General features: G+C 34.1%; 1 protein-coding gene across 8 annotated transcripts in view; it reads left to right on the forward strand.

The window, feature by feature from the left end:
• The window catches only part of EHBP1 (EH domain binding protein 1), a 403,219-nt gene that overhangs the window by 150,726 nt on the left and 233,530 nt on the right, over positions 1-18,963 (forward strand). For 4 of the 8 annotated variants that reach the window (XM_044663370.1, XM_044663373.1, XM_044663371.1 and 1 more), the window contains exons 6-7: positions 11,418-11,557; positions 18,251-18,355. In XM_044663370.1, coding sequence (XP_044519305.1) covers positions 11,418-11,557; positions 18,251-18,355 — 245 coding nt within the window. The remainder of the gene's footprint in view (positions 1-11,417; positions 11,558-18,250; positions 18,356-18,963) is intronic. The other 4 variants (XM_044663372.1, XM_044663374.1, XM_044663376.1 and 1 more) reach the window with 1 other exon arrangement.

The raw sequence follows: 18,963 nt of genomic DNA on the forward strand, positions 1-18,963 counted from the left end.
TCCCTCCCTCCCTCCTTCCCTCCCTCCTTCCCTCCCTCAGCAGAAGAATAGTAAAGGCTAAGCAGTGGGAATTAAGTGACTTGCCCAGGGTCACAGAGTTAGGACAGTTCTGAGGCCAGATCTGAACCTAGGACCTCCTGTCTCTGGGCCTGACTCTCAATCCACTGAGTGACCCAGCTGCCACTCATATCTTACCTTTCTTTCTTAACAGAAGGCATGATCTAAATCTACATATATATATATATGAGAGATTTGAATACCAGTTACTGCTAAAATATAAGATAATTACAAGATTGTATATTTTATGCAAAGCCTTTGTTATTATTTATTGTAACAAAGCAACTTTTTGTCATTTTTAAAAATCTGTCATTAACAGTGGAAAGAGAAACTCCAAGTCAGAAGACCTATTTTCAAATCCCATTTACGATGCTAATTATCTGTGTGACCTCTACAAGCACTTTCCCTTCCTGGACTTCAGATTTCTCCTCTTTCTAATGACAGGATTCTTTAAATTGAAATCTTTTCTAGCTCTACCTCTATAATCCTATATTCCTATGACCTATGACAATATTGTAGAACAAAAAGAATTGTTCTAAAAAGTTCTAGGACTATATATCAAAGAGAAACTTATTGAATCAGATATTATGGGGGTGTGCAAATATCAAAAGTACCATAACCTTTGTAGTCTCTTTATTAATACCCAACCTTCAATTCATTTTCAGTACTCCTGGCTGATTCGTGAACTGCAAATATATAAAGTAGAACTGATAAATAGTGATACTGCTATAGTATTGAATACTCACATGGAAAATTATTTTCTATTTAAATACACCTCTAATGTAATAGTGACAAAATCAACTGATATGAAACATTTGGCATTTTTTAGGGAAAGTTTTATCCCATTATAGTTATGCTTAGTCTTAAAATCCATTATAAACTTTCCTAACTAGAATGACTTCTTACATCTGTCATTCTGAAAAAAGTCTAACCTTTTGCTTTTGGACTTCTCTGGAGTTTTCTGTAATGCTTTCCTGTTCCAAGAGCCACACCATTAGGAAATTCCATTATCTTATAAAATTAATCAGTCTTAATACTCATATCTCATCAGCACTCTCTGCCTATCTAACTGTACCTTTGACAGGAAGACAGAACTATGAGTTCCCAAATCTCTATTTAAGAAGGGAATTTGGCAATTTTCTCCTCATTTTTTTTTTTACTTCATATTTTCCCTATGGGTTCCTGCCCCCACTCCCTTTAACTTCTTCTTGTGTTGTCTTTCCCCGTTAGAATGTAAGTTCCTTGAGGACAGGGACTATATTTTTATTTGTATTTGTAGACCTAGTGCTTAGCACAGTTCATGGTATATAGTATATGTTTAATAAATGTTAATTGTGTGACAAAACAAAATATCTTATTAATAACTGTATACACATGGATGACATTAAACCATATGGTTCCACCAAAAACATATTAAAAAACTTTCTTACTTCATTTAGGGTTTCTACAATGATATTAAAATATCAATTGATCTTTAATGTAAAATTCTTAATATTATTTAAAAAAGATAAAAGACTTAAGACTTAAAGATTTTATGTGGAGGACACATTAATAAACCAGTGGATAAAGGCAATGCATAGAAATAATTTTGTGTCCTCAAGGGAAGACACATCAGGCATAAAGATAACAAAGAGAAGGTTGTGGCCTAATACATTGAGACACTTATTGGTATCCTGGAATCAAAGATGAATTAGAAGAATACATTTAAAACAATCAATGACATACCAGTCCTGATATACTCTTTCAGACCTGGTATGTCATTGATTGTTATGTAACAAGTAAAAGGTGGTCCTGCAAAATTGGCAAAAAAATAACAAATTTGGAAAGTATCCAAATAAAAGCCTGTATAAGCCCATATGCTGTTGTTGTTGCTGTTAACAACTAGAATTTGCATAGTAGTTTACAGTTTCCAAAATGCTTAATGTATGTTAACCCATTTGATTCTCCCCAAAATTTTGTGAGGTGTGAGTTCTTTTATTTTTCCCATTATACAGTTGAGGGAAAAGACCTATAAAGGAAGGGAGAATGCAAGATAACAAGCATTTATTAAGTAACTATAATGTGTCAGGCATTATGTCAAGTGCTTTACAAATATTTTCTAATTTGATTCTTGGAGCAACCTTCTGAGGTAGGTGCTATTTTTGACTTCATTTTAGGGTTGAGAAAACTGATACAAATGGAAGTGAAATAATTTCCTAGGTTCACATAAGTAGTAACTACATGAGCCTGGATTTAAACTCCGGTGGTTCCAACTCCCAAGTTCTGTGCTCAATCCATGGTACTACCTATGGGTTGCCTATCAGCATTTCAACCTTAGACTTCTTTAGAAAGGTTAGCTTTTCCTCAACAAAACTATAGAGGAAGACAATAGATAATCATACAACTTGTGATAGATGCTTAGAAAACCTCCAGGAATACTTTTGGGTCAAGAATATATCACTTCATTGAACAATAGTTTAGAATAACAGGTACATTATATTGGATTTTCATTTGCAAGGAAAAGCTTTTTACCTCTAGATGGAGCTTATGAAATAACTATGTAACAAATAAAAGGTGGTCTGGAGGCTCAGCACCAGATTTATAAGTATTTATTAATAAAAAGAAAGAGAGAGATTGATAGAGGTAGAGAGGTCTCATCCTTTCTAACTTAAGGTAGGATCAGGTCCCAGGTTTCAGCCCAGCATGGTCCCCTCTATGCTGTTTTATTGTTTGTTAAGTACCAGCCCAGGGAGTCAGTCTGTTCAAGAGCAGAAGTAAGAAGGCCTCTCCCCTTCCCTCACTTGCCTTTTAAACCCCACTAGTTCCTCCTTTGGTGACAATGTTGATGCTGATGCCAGGGGAAGTTAAAGACTCCATGAGACATCAAGAAATAGTTAAACAAAGATGAAAGAATGAAAAACAAAGGAGAAAATCTATAATATCTCATTGGAAAAGTAACCCAACTGAAAAATAGATTGAGGAAAAATAATTTAAGAATTAAATGATCAAAGAAAGAGTCTAGATATTATATTTCAAGAAATTGTTAAGGAAAACTTCCCTGATATCCTAGAATCAGAGAGTAAAATAGATATTAAAAGAATCCACCAAATATCATCTGAAAGAGATCCCCAAATGAAAATTTCCGGGAATATTCTAGTCAAATTTCAGAGTTCCTAGGTCAAAGAGAATAAGAATAACCATGGAGCCACAATCAGGATCACTTAATATTTAGCAGTTATCATGTTAAAGGAGTAGAGGACTTGGAATATGATATAGACCAACATCTCAAAACATATACCAAGATAAAGTCAAAATACATAAATGATTTAGACATGATACCCTAAGCAAATTGGGGAGTGTGGAAAATCTTACCTGCCAGATTTATGCATAAGGAAAGAATTTATGACCAAAAAAGAGAGAAGATCAAAGGAAATAAAATGGATATTTTTAATTGTGTGAAATTAAAAAACTTTTGCATAAACCAAATGAATGTAGCCAAAAATTAGAAGGAAAAGAGGAAACTGGGATTATAGCAAGTTTCTCTGATCAAACAAGTCCAGTTTCTCAAATGTATATGAAACTGAACCCATTTCATTTATTTTATTAAATTTAATTTTCTTAATTACACAATCATATTTTGATTGATTACATAATTAAAAAATAGACCCAAGTCAGGATGGCTTTACGGAAGTTTATTTACATTTAGGGAGGTTGAAGGTAGGGAAATAGAGAAGAGAGAAACTCTTGCTGGGCCAGAGGCCCAGATGAGGATTTAGATGTTAATTAAACAAGGCTATTATCTGCAAGGCCTTTGACAATTAGAGAGGCAAAGAAGCCTCTCTGAGAGAAAAGCCAAGGTAGGCGAAAGGAAGTCAGCCTAACTTACCCACATGACAATTCAGAGGGAAGCTGCCTGAGGTCTCACCAGAGATCCTTCTAGACCAAGTTCAAGGGCCCACTCCTCAACAGAAAGTTACCATCATATTTGAAAGATAGCAGCTTTCGTCACTTCCTGGAGTTCCACCTCTAATTCAAGTGGACAAATGGCAGCCTCAACCCTGTTTTGGACTACCCAAAGGGCAGTCCCTTGTTCTTGATTTGTTACTTTTTGTCATGAGTGGGTAATTCATCTCCCCTCCCCACTAAGGGAGGTGGGGATGACATTATTTCTGGTGGCTAGTTTTAACTATGAATGGGGGCTGAGCTAATTCCATTTACACAGTATTTTGTAATTCTCTCATCCATTTATCCATTCACTATTACATATATTACAGTTAACTGTGTTTGTGTTTCATGCTTTCAATAGACTGTGAGCTCCATGTGGTATAGGAACCTTGTCTTACTTAAGCTTTATATCATCTTCCCCCAACACTTCTCACTTCTCATGCCTCATGCTTGAAAACAGTACTTGACAAATGGTTATGTTTTTAAGTGTTTCCTGAATTGCTTAAGCTCTACAAGTGTGTAAGAAAAACATATGATAAGAAAAATAATGATTAGTATTTAGTCTGTTTATAAGTAGTTATTTTCTCTAATTATTCTTTTAAAATTCATAATATAAGTGTAGTGATCTTTTAACACCAAAACTCCAATCATATCCCCATTGAACCAAGTGATCGATTATATGTTTTTCTTCTGCTTTTCTGCCCCCACAGTTCTTTCTCTGGATATGGATAGTGTTCTTTCTCATAAGTTCCTCAGTTTTGTAATTGCATTGCTGCTAGTAGAAAAGTCCATTCCATTTGATTGTGCCACAGTGTATCAGTCTCTGTGTACAATGTTCTCCTGGTTCTGCTCCTTTCACTCTGCATCAATTCCTGGAGGTCTTTCCAGTTCACATAGAAATTCTCCAGTTCATCATTCCTTTCAGCACAATAATATTTTGTAAGGAAATTCTTAATTGTTTTAACAACACCAGATTTGGAGTCAGAAGATCTGAGATTCCAGACCTGCTTATTAATTTTGGCAAATCATTTTGTCTTTCTGAGCATTGGTTTTCTTGTCTGAAAAATGAAGGGGTTAAGCTAGATGACATCTATGAAAATAACTCCTAACTCTAAATACTATCATCTTAATTTATTTCTCTATGTTGAAATTAGTTTTTCTTTTGTTTTCCAACTTATCTACCTATAAATGCTGAAAACTTTAAGTAGATTTTGAGCCATAATTTCAAAGAGAGAAATTCAGGCTTGATATCAGACTATGCTTATCTTCTTTCTTTAGTACCTCTGACATAGCCAGATAGAGTATTGTACTTTAAGCCAGGAAGTCCTGAATTCAAATCTTTGACTCAAACTCTTACTTAGTATGTCACCCTGGGCAAATCACTTCAGCCTCTCTCTCTATCAGTTTCTTCATCTTTAAAAAGTGAGATTACATCTGTAAAGTGTTTTGCCAACCTTAAAGTACAATGTAAATGCTAGCTATTATTATTGTTGTTGTTATTATGCACATATTGTGTGAAAAGCACTGTGCTAGGTATTGTGGAAACATGTAAAAGTCTAATTATGCTTATTCTCAAGACATTAACATTCTAAAAAAATTGCTACACTGGATTTTATTCTGTCCAACACAGAGTAACTATTTGCTGAAGTAGGCCTTGGGCATTATATGACCAACATAGAATAGAATTCATGCTTGAGAAGAAGAAATCCAAACATAGCTTGATATGCATGCCAGATTTTGGAACAGCAGATGTCAAAGGTATCAGAGAATGAGTAATTAGGAAACAGTTGTCTAATATTTTGTAGGCAAAGTTATCCCAAGAGTGATCAGAAGCATTCAACATTAATATTGTGGGGGCAGCTTGGTAGCTCAGTTGATTGAGAGTCAGGGCTAGAGATGGGAGGTCCTAGGTTCAAATCTGGCTTCAGACACTTTCCAGCTTTGTGACCCACCCTGGTCAAGTCACTTGACCCCCATTGCCCACCCTTACCACTCTTCCACCTAGGAGCCAATACACAGAAGTTAAGGGTTTAAAAAAAAAGTTAAAAAAAAAGATTAATATTCTGAAGGCAAGAGTAGACATGATTCTAGTGCATTGGGAAAATGAGACCAGCCTCTAGAGAATAGTATGGATTTACTTGGAATGTAAACACTCAGATTTTAAATATGTATATAAGATAAAAGTAAAGCTGTATACCTAAGAATACGTTCAAGAGTAGTACAGTGATGTTCAATGTTTTCTTAAGTTGTCTCTTTCCCTTTTATTAATCCTTTGATTTTCAGGATTTCTATTTTGGTTTTTAATTATTTTTAATTTATTCTTTTTATAGATTTTTAGTTGCATTAATCTGCTTTTCTGTTTTTTACTGATGTAAACATTTAGAGATTGATTTTCCCATAAGTATTGCTTTGGTTATATTGTATAAATTTTGATATGTTGTCATTATTTTTAATGAAATTAGTAATTGTTTCTATAATTTGTCCTTTGACCAACTCTTTCTTTAGGATTAAATATTTAGTTTCTAATTAATGTTTAATCTATGCTTCTGTGGCCCTTTATTGAATGTAATTTTTATTGGTCTGAAAAGAATGCATTCAATATTTCTATTATTTTGCCTTTGTGAGGTTTTTAATGTCCTAATACACAGTCAGTTTTTAAGAAATGCCATGTATAGCTGAGAAAAAGGAATATTCTTTTCTGTTTCCATTTCATATTCTCCAGAGGTTGTCTATAATGTCTTAACTTCTAAAATTCCATTTATTTCCTTAATTTCTTATTTATTTTATGGTTAGATTTTTCTGGGTCTGAGAGGGGTAAACAAAGGTCCCTCAGCATAATTTTACAGATTCCTTTTGTAATTCCTTTAGTCTTCCTTCAAGATTTGGGGTGCTATGCCATTTGCTACATATATGTTTACTATTGTCTATGGTACTTTTTAGCAAAATCTCTTCTAATTAGATAATGTTTATTTCTTCTGATTAGATCTGATTTTGCTTTTGCTTTGTCTGAGATCATAACTTTTACTCCTGCCTTTTTCCTTCATATGAAGCATAGTAGATTCTGCTCCAGTCTCTTATTCTAACACTGTCTGTATCTTTCTGTTTCAAATGTGTTTCTTGTATGCAACATAATGGATTCTGGTTTCTAATCCATTCTACTGTCCACTTCCATTTTATGGTCTTTTTCTGGCTGCTTGTCAATATTCTCTTTTTGACCTATGAACTCTAGAATTTGACTGTAATATTCCTGGCAGTTCTCATTTTGAGGTAATGAATGCTTTTTTTTTTTTTTTTAATTTCTATTTTGCCCTGTGGATCTAAGACAGGGGCAGTTTCTCATAATATATTCTTGAAATATGATGACTGTAATGGAGGGTTACCAGGGATTTTAACTATTACTATTTGTGGGTTCACACTGGGTTGAGAGAGACAGGAATGACAGATGAACAGGACCCAACAAGGTAGGGAGACCAAGTTTGACTACTAGGAGGTTACAGTTACTGGAAATGGCAGTTAGGCTCCAACAGTCACTCAGCACACCTAGGCAAAAGCCTATGGAACCAGCAGGCAAAAGGCAAAGGTTTATAACATTTTTTAATCAGGGACTACAAGATAAAGGATGGGAATTGGGATTCTACACTTACAAGCTAAGGGCAAACCACAGGGACAGGGGAAGGACTTGACTACACTAAATTAAGACCTAAGCATAACAGGGCCCAGGGAAAAGCAGGACAGGAGTGAGTATCCTCACAACAGTAGTGTTCAGCCTCACTCCAGTGATGAGTCTGCTCCTGCCGGACCACCAGCTGCACTCTTCCAGGTGGGTAGATTCTGGGAGCTGACCCAGCCCAAGTTGACCTGCAACTCAGGTTGGGATTTAACAGTCTCTACCAAAATCTCCCACAAGTAGGTGACGGTCTTTCCACAAGATCACTGGTAAATCTGGTGTCTCCTAGTTGTTAGTTGCTGCTTGCCCCAACCACTATGGAGTCTCTCTCAGTGAGCAAGAAACACACTTCCTGCTTCTTCATTCCATCTTGGAATTCTCCAGCCCTTCCTGCTAGGTCCAACACTAATACTAAATTAATAACTAAATAATCCTCACAACATGTCTAAACTGTTTTTGTTCATGGCTTTCAGGTAGTCTGATAATTCACAAATTATTTCACATTTATCTGTTTTCTAGATCAATTGTTTTTCCCATTTATATACACATTTTCTTCTATTTTTTCCTTTAAAAAATCTTTGTTTTATTGTTTATGTCTTATGGAGTCATTAGCTTTCATTTGCCCAATTCAGATTTTAAGAAATTATTTTCTTTGGTGAAATTTTTAACCTCTTTTTCCATTTTACAAGTTCTTCTTAAAGAGTTATTTTCTTCAATGATGTTTTATGGCTCTTTTACTAATGTTATTAATTCTTCTTCTTAAGAAATTAATTTCTTCAGTGAGATTTCATACTTCTTTTACTATTTAGCCAATTCTGTTTCTTAAAGTGTTATTTTCTTCAGTATTTTTTGTTTCTCTTTTATCCAACTGTCAATTCTCTTCCTAATTTTGCATCACATTTATTTTCTCAGTTTTTCCTCTGCTGCTCTTATTTGATTTTCACCACCACCATCACCTCCCTTCTTCCCCCTTCCCTTTCATTAGCTTTTCTGGAAATTTTTGTTTGATTTGTGTCCAATTCACATTTTTTCTTTGAGGCTTTGCTTGTAGCTGATTTGACATTGTGGTCTTCTTCTGAGATTATGTCTTGATCTTCCTTATCATCATAGTAGGTTTCTATGGTTAGATTCCTCTTATTTTATTTTGAGTGCTTTTTGTTCATTTTTTCAGACTGCTTCTTGATTTTGAATTTTATTAAGTTCTGCTCACCTGGGGAAAGAGAGGTGCTGTCTTAAACCCAAGTTTTTTTTTTTGGTGTCGCTTTTTTTACTTCTAGTTCAGGTGTTTATAAGTTTTCAGTGGTTCCAAAGTGTGATGTGATCAGGGGAGAGGTGTGGCCATTGCTCTCCTTGTCTACCCTCTGGTCTTTAATTAGGAATAACCCTTGTTCCCTTGCAGCTGCAAGCTCTCTTGCTCCTCAGGGCTGCTGCTCCTTTAAGACCACAAGTGCAATTGTTTCTCAGGGCCTCTAATCTCTTGCAACTGAAAATGATCCTCTCCACCCTGGAACTTAATCCTAGAAGTAGAAATGGACATTAGAGTTACCAAACCCCAGCAGACTGACCAATATGGCAGCAAAAGGAAGTGATAAATGTTGGAGCAGATGTGGCAAAATTGGGACACTAATACATTCTTAGTGGAATTGTGAATTGGTCCAACCATTCTGGAGGGCAGTTTGGAATTATGCCCAAAGGGCTTTAAATGACTGCCTGCCCTTTGATCCAGCCACATCACTGATGGGTTTGTACCCCAAAGCGATAATAAGGAAAAAGACATGTACAAAAATATTTATAGCCACGCTCTTTGTAGCAGCAAAAAACTGGAAAATGAGGAGGAGTCCATAAATTGGGGATTAGCTGAATAAAATGTGGTATCTGATGGTGATAGAATATTATTGTGCTGAAAGGAATAACAAATTGGAGGAATTCCGTGTCTTGCATCCAGTGCTAACAGACTGGATCACTTGTCTTTTTTTATTTTTCTTTAACCAGTTATCTAATCTCCTTACCATCTCTGGGCTGAAAGCTCCCCGTACTGCTATTATAACTACCTCCATGGCCCATAACTGGTGTTACTACCACATGTGCTCTAAACCAACCTACTCTGGTATTACAGACTTCACCTTCTGACCCTCCTAAGTTGTATTGGGCTAGAAAAATATCTCACCCTGAACTTTTGTAGGCAGAACTGGGATATAGTATTTCTTCTGCTCCTTCATCTTGACTCTGCTTCCAGTAGCACAGTCATATAAGAATTGTGTCAGGAACATCCAAAACTAAAATGAGTTTAGAGGAATGATGAATGCTAACGGCAACCAAAAATGTTTTTAATCATATTGGATGCAAGAGAAAAATAAAAAAAAAAATAAAAAACTTGATAGGACTGCTATCCTTTGGGCTACTAATAACAGTCAGTGGTAAGTAATCAGAACTACTGGCCCCTTATTTTGCTTCTTTTTTTCTATTTCAAAGGAAATGATTTTTTGATTGGGAGAATAATATTAATTACATACTTCTCAAATTTGCAGAAGACAGAAAGTTTGGAGAGTGAGCACTAATACACTGGAAAACAAATTCTGGATCCAGAAAATGTTTGGTCACATAGAATATGATGAAATATAGTAGGCACAAATAAAAATTACTGTATTTGGATTCAAAAACAGTTTTATAAATATAGCTAAGGAGAAGTTAAGCTACCCAACAATTCCAATAAAAATAGATCTGAGGATTAAGTGCTGGATTTGGGGACAGAAGACCTGAGTTCAAATTTGGGCTCGGATACTGAATAGCTCAGTGACCCTGGGCAATTCACTTAACCCTGTTTGCCCCAGTTTCCTTATTTTTAAAATGAGCTGGAGAAGGAATAGCAAACAACTCCAGTATCTCTACTAAGAAAACCCCCAGAGAAATCACAAAAAGTCTTACACAATTAAAAACAACTAAACAGCAATAAAAAGGTCAATAAAATTCTTCATTATGACATGACAGCCCCCAAAATTATGATCTTGGACTCCGTTAGAGAAAAACAGTGTCCTGAAGGAAGGGGGAAAGTCATTGTTCTGTTATACACATACACTAGTTAGGGCATATTTGGAGTACTAAGTTAAACTCTGGAGACCATGTTTTAGGAAAGACATTAAAAAGCTAGAAAACATCCACCAGAAGAGGATCAAGATGGCAAGAAGACTAATGGAAAAAACTGGCAATATTTCATTTATTTATTTATTTTCATTCTTAGCTTTATTTTATTCCAATAACAAATTGACACATAAATTTTCTAAAGTTACATAATTCATAACTATATATTCATGTTGTAGACTATAGAATAGAATGCTTAGAGTGAAAGGATCTGATAGCTGCCTCCAAGAATTGAAGGGCTATCATAAGAGGAAATAGACTTTTCTGCTTAACTCTATAGGGGAAGAACTTGGATCGATGATTAGATTTTGACATAATATAAAGAACTGTCTGGACTGAGTAGGTGTATTGTCTCATTCTGGAAGCCCTTTATACGGATCCTTTGAGATTCCCTTCCTGCTACTAGATTCTATGATAAGGAAACACTTTAGGTCTATATAGTTTGTTCATGAAATACAATTTTAAAGTTAAATTGGCTTGATTTTTCCATGGCACTTTACTTCCCTTAACAGTGAATAGTTAACCTTGTATTTTATGGACGAGAGTGAAAGATTTTTTTAAAAAGCAAGAATAAAAATTAATAGCATTACCATTTTGATGACATAAATTGTGTTTTGAATGTTTGGTTTAGAGATGAAGACATGCAAAGTTTGGCCAGTTTGATGAGTATGAAGCAGGCTGACATTGGCAATTTAGATGACTTTGAAGAAGACAATGAAGATGATGAAGAGAACAGAGTGAACCAAGAGGAAAAGGCTGCAAAAATTACAGGTTGGCTTTGTCATATTACAGGAATATTTTTCGATGGGGGGGAATGATTATGAAACTTTTATTCTAATTTCTCAGAAAAAAACCAAACATTCTATTCAGTATAGTTTTTTCTTTATCGTAGCCTTTCCAAAGAAGAAACTTTGGCACCTTTCTGCATACTCTAGGCTTCCAAAGACACATTGCTGGTATAGTTTTATAAGTCAGTGATAATTCAAGTTAAAGTCTTGAGTACAGGGGAAAAGTATGAAAACTTGCCTGAAACAATTAATGTTGGCTAGTAAGATAATTTAACAAATTTCTACTTCTTGTGGCAATGTATGGATGAATTTGTAAGTATTAATATTTGGTTTTGGTTCTGGTTACTGATCTGCCTTAACAGATGATGAAAAAAGGTAGCAAAAGAAGATATAGGGGACCACCTCACTCAGCCTATGCTCATTTATCACAATTTTGAATTTGCTTAATTTGCAAAGAAACAGGCAGTGAGTGGTGCATCCATTTACACATGTTATGTACTTTGATCTTCTTTTGTACCTATATATTTATGATTGTTTAATGCTACTTATGTTGCTATGGGTTTGTTTTTTTTTTTTAACCCTTAGCTTCCATCTTAGAATCAATACTGTGTATTGGTTCCAAGGCAGAAGAGTGGTAAGGGCAAGGCAATGGGAGTTAAGTGACTTGCCCAGGGTTACACAGCTAGGAAGTGTTGTCTTTGGCTAGTTTTGAACTTGGGACCTCCCATCTTTAGGCCTGACTTTCAACACACTGAGCTACCCAACTGCCCCCTTGTGTTTTGTTTTAAACTATTATGGTTATGGAGATCTTGTTTCCCTAATGAAGGCTTAAGTTCATTGAGGACAGGAAAAGTATCTTTTGTTTTTTGGGTATTTCCTGTGATACTTGGTACATGTAATTGGTTATAGTACAATATTGGTTCTTTATCATTTTAACATATTGACTCATAGTATTTCAGAACTAGAATTGCCTCAGAGGTCATAGAGGCACTCAAAGGCTTGTTGACTCTTTTTAAAAAGAAATCGGTCATTAGTATAGTATATTACCTTTCTTGTATTGTTGCCAGTAATAATAATACTATGAGTATCTAGAAAGAATAGTTGTAAAAACACTCTGAATAGTTAAAAGAACTATGGAAATATAATTTATTTACATGAAATTATGTTACCTAAGTACTTTTGTATATCTATATTTTCCTCTAGAAAAGGATTGTGAGATACATAAGGATCCATCTGGTATTCTTCATATATATATATATATATATATATACACACACATATATACATTTGTTTTATATTAAAAATAAATTTAAAGTCATAAATCTAGATCTGAGAAGGGACCTTAGTAATCTGCTGGGTTAGTTCTCTCATTTTCTGGATAAAGAAACTGGGACCCAGAGAAATTTAGTAAGTTATCCAAGGTCAGAAATGTTAGGGCCAGGACTAGAATTCAGATCTGAAGACTCTTAAGTTCATTTGCAAAATAGGTATATAGAATTAAGGGAGCAGCCAAGATGAAGATCAAAACTGGAGCCTGCATTCTATTGAAAATTTTAGATCTACCTTCAGCACTTACTAGCTATTATATTACCACTGGCATAGAATGTAAACTATATATGAGCTTCTTCTGTAAAATAATAGCAGAAGGTCCTATTTGATTTGCTTATTTTAAGAATTATATGCATAAAGTCTTTTAAAAATTTAAAGCACTATATAAATACCACTTTAGAAAGTTTTATAATGTGTGTTGCAGATAATCATTCAGTGTCTTCTTAAACGTTCCCTGTTATGAGAAACTGAGTAGTTTACAAAATAATCTATTTTCATTTTTGAGAAGTCAAAATGGGAAATTCTTCCTTTATTCAGTGAGATTCTTTGTTCTTTATGCTACTTACATAAACCATCTGATTCTTCTACCATATGACCATCCATGACTCCATAGGCTTGAACCTTAGGTACTACTCCTCTATACCATTTTCCTCTTCTACCATCAAGCCCAAGCCTTGACTTGACCATTTCTATCAATTTCTAGTTGTCAGCACCTCCTGTATCTGAACTAATTACCTCACATACCAGAGAAGTGGCAAAATAAGAGGATGTAGGCTTTTATACCCTTCCTCTTGAAAACAGCACATCCCTTAAAGGTATTTTAATGGATTTTACTGTAAAGGATTATAAGGGATCATTTGGGGTTATTATAATAATGAAATAACTTACCTATGAGGCAGCTGGGTAACTTAGTAGATTGAGAGCCAGGCCTAGAGACAAGAAGTCCTGAATTCAAATCTGGCCTAATACACTTACTAGCTGTGTGAACCTGGGCAAGTCACTTAACCCCCATTGCCTAGCCCTTACCATTCTTCTGCCTTAGAACCAATGCATAGTATTGGAAGGTAAGGGTTTAAAAAATAATAATTTACATGTCCAGTAATAGGTATATCAATGTAATAGAATACTCCTTTCTTGGTAAAACTAATAAACATAAAAAATTTGCAAGTGATATGATATGAGTGATGTAAATGAAGTATTATAAAGTAAGAAAGTAAGACCACAAGAAAATAGGCCAATTAACAAATGATTATATTTCAGCACATTGATTAAATCATAATGTCATAAAAATTATTATTCCCACTAATGGTACAGGTTGACATCCATGTATGACTTGTCATCTCATGTGTTGTACTAATCATGTTTATTAAGTACCTGTGTCCCAACCGCCAGGCTACGTGCTGGAGAGACAACAAAAAAATTTAATGGTCCCTGTTCTTAAGGAGCTCTTACTATCACAAGAAACAGCATATAAACACAGAAATTTACACAAAACTATACAAAGTAATTGGATGGAAAGGGTAGCACCAGAAGGAAGAGATCAAGAATGGGCTTATATGAAATGTATTTAAGCTGAATTTAGACTGAAACTAGAGCTTCAAAGAGGTAGAGAGGTAAGAGAGTTAATTCCAAACATGAGGAATAGCTTGTGCAAAGGTATAGAGGTGGGAGATAAAATTCCGGGTTAAATGAGCAGGTATTGATTCATACCTACTTGGTAGTTAGGCGTTAAAGATGTAATACCAGTAATGTGCCAATGAAAAGGGAATGAAAGGGAGTAGTGTGTAATAAGCCTTGAAAAGTTGATTGGAACCAGGTTATGAAGGACTTTCATACCAAAAAGACTTTGATATTTCAAATTAGAGGTAATGAGGAGCCATTATAGTTTATTAAGCAAGGAAATTACATTAGACCTTATTCAATATTTTAGGAATATTAGCTTGGCTGTTTGTGAAGGATGGATAAGAACCTTGAAGCAGAGAGACCAGTTAGGAACCTTTTGCTATATAGTCTATGTGAGAGGAGACATTGACCTGAACTAGATTGGTGAGAAAGATCAAATATAAGAGATGTTGTAGAGATAGAATTAAGAAGACATGGTAGCTGATAGGAGGATGCATAGGTCAAAGGAGAGTGAGTGAGTGAAAAGTCAGAAATGATTCTAAGATGGTAATCCAGGCTGATTAGAAAGATAGTGAGGCCCTTAACAGAAGGATGGAAGTCTGGAACATGATAGGTTTTGGGAGAAAGATACTGAGTTTTGTTTTGTACCTGTTCAGTTTGAGTTCCAAGAAGCATTTGATTCTTTTTTCCCCACAAATTCTTCATAAAATACTTATCTGAGTTGTTTGAGGTTTCCTCTAGAACATTTTACGTTTTCCTGAATGCCAAAAAACACTTAAGGTATTTTGCTTTTCACTTGTTACAAGACTCACCCATCTTCTTTTTAAGGCCTGCATTTCCTTGATGACTTTCCTTATAACACTTCTCACCCCAGTCCTTCAAATACTCATTATCTATTTATTTTTAATTTACATTGTATTAATATGTTTTTACCTTTCAACATTTATTCTGTGTTATATCTCTCTTCCTACTAAAGGAAATGACCCCTTTAAAAAAGAATTTTTTAAAAAATTCAATAAAATTAACTATCATCAATTAGATCTGATGTTATATTAAATATCCCATCTCAAAGTCTCTCACTTTTGCAAAGAGGGAGGAAGAAAGGTGAATTTCATATTTCTTGTTCAATGCCAAGCTTAGTCATTATTGCACAGTATTCAGTTTTAATTTTTTTTTAAATTTTATTCTTTCCATCTATATCACTAGATTCATTGTGAACATTGTTTTTCAGTATTGTTTTTTTTATTTTACATTAGTTTATAAAAGGCTTCCTTTGATTAAAATACAATCAGAGATGAAAATCTTTAATAGGAAATCAAGGAGAAATATTTTTAACTTTTCCCTTAATAAAATTGTTTTAGAAATACATAATTATTGAAGTATAAAAGTATAATTATATTTCTGACCTATCTCAAATCTTGTTTTTTGCCTCTGACACTTTTTTTTTGACTGAGGTAGGAATTTCAAAGTAATCCCTAATTGGAAGTAGGTATATTTGGCTTGATTTTTCCCTTAAGTTAATATCTTAACCTAACTTGGGTAGGCCTATTCCACCTGGTTCTAAGACTAGTTGTCTCATCTAATTCCAAATCCTATGTTTTATTGCTTGTTTGTTTTTTCACATAGCTTTCAGAATCGGTTTTCTTTTCCACTTTCAAAGCTCACCCCTTTTCCACACCAGCTCTCCATTCCCCCAAACTTCCTGCCATTTTCTGTCTTCTAAGTTGAGTACATAATTCTGTTCTATTTTTCTTCTATTATGTTGTTGCTATAAAGACTAACATTGGAAGAGTGATTTCATGCCTTAGTCCACTTATTAGGTCTGTCTGTCATTCCTTGTTCTCCATCAAGAGCTTATTTTGATACTGTCCTTAGTATAGATTCTTAATTGGCTGAATTCCACTGGAACTTAGAAATTCCTAAGCTCAAGAGATCTTCTAGCCTCAGGATCCCCAGAAGTGGGAATTTTAAGAGTAAACCACCATGGCCAGCAGAAATAGTACCTGGCACTTTTACATTAGATACTACATTATAAGTATGCTATCTAGACTTTAACTCACGAAAATTTTATTTTATAACATTTGATAAAGCTACATTTCATTGTTATTAAACTATATAAACAAACATTAAGCTAGTTCTCACTTAATTATTTTAAAGACCAATATTTTGAACATTTCATTCTTGATTTGTTTATATTTAAACTCTTCCCCTAATGTTCTATAACAATAGATATTGTGAGTTAAGGTTAATTGTGAGTTCTCAAAGGCTATGCTAGTAAAGCAAAAATTCCAGCAGGTTCTATAAAGCGGGAAAGGCTTACAAATATAGTCTTGTTAAGGGTCTTAGTAGTCTGAGGACTAGCATATATAAGAGAAGTTTATTTCTAAGGATTAGTCAGCAGGTAACAGTTTTGTGGGAGGGGGGAAGCAATTCTATCAAGAACTGGAAAGGTCACAGTATTCATCATATGAAAATTCCTCATGCATCTCAAGTCATACCCTTTAAATGTTGAAGTTGAATTATGGCTTGAATAGTGGCAGTTAGTTGGCCTAGTAGAGTAGTGCCAGGTCTGGAGTCAGGAAGACCTGAGTTTAAATGTGGCATCAGACACTGACTAGCTATGTGATCCTGAGTGAGTCCTTAGCCTCTGTTTGCCTATAAAATAGAGATAATAATAGCACTTGCCTCACAGGACTGTTGTGAGAATCAAATGAAAATAATAAAGCACTTTGCATAGTGCCTGCTCACAGAGTGTTATATGAATGTTAGATATCATTAGCATTATTATTATTAAAATACTTATTTGTTAGCAATTTTATTTCCATCTTAATGGAAATTAATTAATTATTACTTATTACTGCATGATTTTCTCAGTTCACAAGTTACTCTGAGGTTGTAATTTAAACAACTCTGGAACGTGGTGTCCCATCAGAAATAATATTTCTTTAAAAGAAACTTAATTTGTAATCAGATAGTCTAGTCTTTTAATTTGTAGGACAGTCTTGTAAGTTAAAAACTTAGACATATGCTTTGTGAAAAAATTTCATTTGGCCCTTATAATTTATTCTATCTACATTTAGATTCTGCCTATCCACCCCCTCCTTTTAAAAAAAGGTGTTATGTTAATAATCTTAAATAAGAATTGATGTCCTATCAGCAATATATTGAATTTCCTTAATAAAAATTTTCCTGAAAAAAGAAGGGAAACAGGAAGATAAACTATAGCTGCTTTTCTGGTTTGTTTTTTTTCAGTTCAATCTTGATTTTAAAAAAATCTTGGGATATTAATCTGTGCTAATTTGCATAACTGATTTAGAAATGTTCTTATAAAATTTAGTTTTAATTCAGAATAATATTTTATACTATGAAGTTTTACATAAAATTTAACAAATTTTATTCACAAACACAAATTCATTCAAGCAGCCAGTTTTAACTTCTTAGATGATTTTCTTTGTTTGATGTTCTACTCAGTTGCATAGTCTTTATGTTCCTATAATGGTTAACCATACTGTGCTTCTTCTTTTCCAAATTCTTTAATAGCATAATATTCTAATACATAAGTATATGATAAATTACAGAAATAACACACTTTAAATAGATTCTCTTGATTAACAAAATGCCTTTTCTCTTTTATTCTCTGTCTTTTTTAATAACAGCATGCTTCAATTACCTTTCACTTAAATGATCTTACCTTACATTTGTCTTGACTGGCTTCTGTTTACAGAAATTGTAAACCAGTTGAATGCTCTGAGCAGCTTAGATGAAGATCAAGATGACTGCATAAAGCAAGCAAATATGCCTTCAGCTAAATCAGCCAGTTCTTCTGAAGGTCTATGAGCTTACCCTCCTTTCTTTCTGTTTCTGATTGCCTGTATTTATTGTGATCTGCTACTTCTTGATTTCTCCCTATATTCAGCTGTCGGTTTTGTCTTTGTGCTTTTTCCTTGAATGTTCTGTTTAGTAATTTGTAGTGCACCAACAGATAACAACATAACAATCTATGACCTTGGTGATAGCTTCATAACAGGATCCTAGTAGATAATGGTTTTTAAATGCTAAATGAAATAAAGTATGTTTAAAGGGCCATTTATTTAATCTTAAAGTATTTCTGAATTATGTTTATATATTATTGGTATGTTTTGTTAAAAAGCATTTTCTTATCAGAATGCCAATGCCAACATGTTTTGTAATTAAGAGAGACGTGTTCATTTGTTTTAACCCTTTTGATATTTATTGTGCCAGCTTGGATTGAAATTATAACTAGAAGGAATCTTAGAGATCATTTAGTACAACTCTTTTATTTTGCCATTAAGGAAATAAATCCGGAGAAATTAACTGGTTTGCTCCAGATCCCAAACAGGTACTAGAATTGAGTCAGAATTAGAACAATCAAGGACGTTTTATTCTATTCACTTAATTTCTTTAACATGAAAATGT

The sequence above is a fragment of the Gracilinanus agilis genome, chromosome 2 (genome assembly GCF_016433145.1).
Source record: "Gracilinanus agilis isolate LMUSP501 chromosome 2, AgileGrace, whole genome shotgun sequence".
In the NCBI taxonomy this organism is placed as follows: Eukaryota; Metazoa; Chordata; class Mammalia; order Didelphimorphia; family Didelphidae; genus Gracilinanus; species Gracilinanus agilis.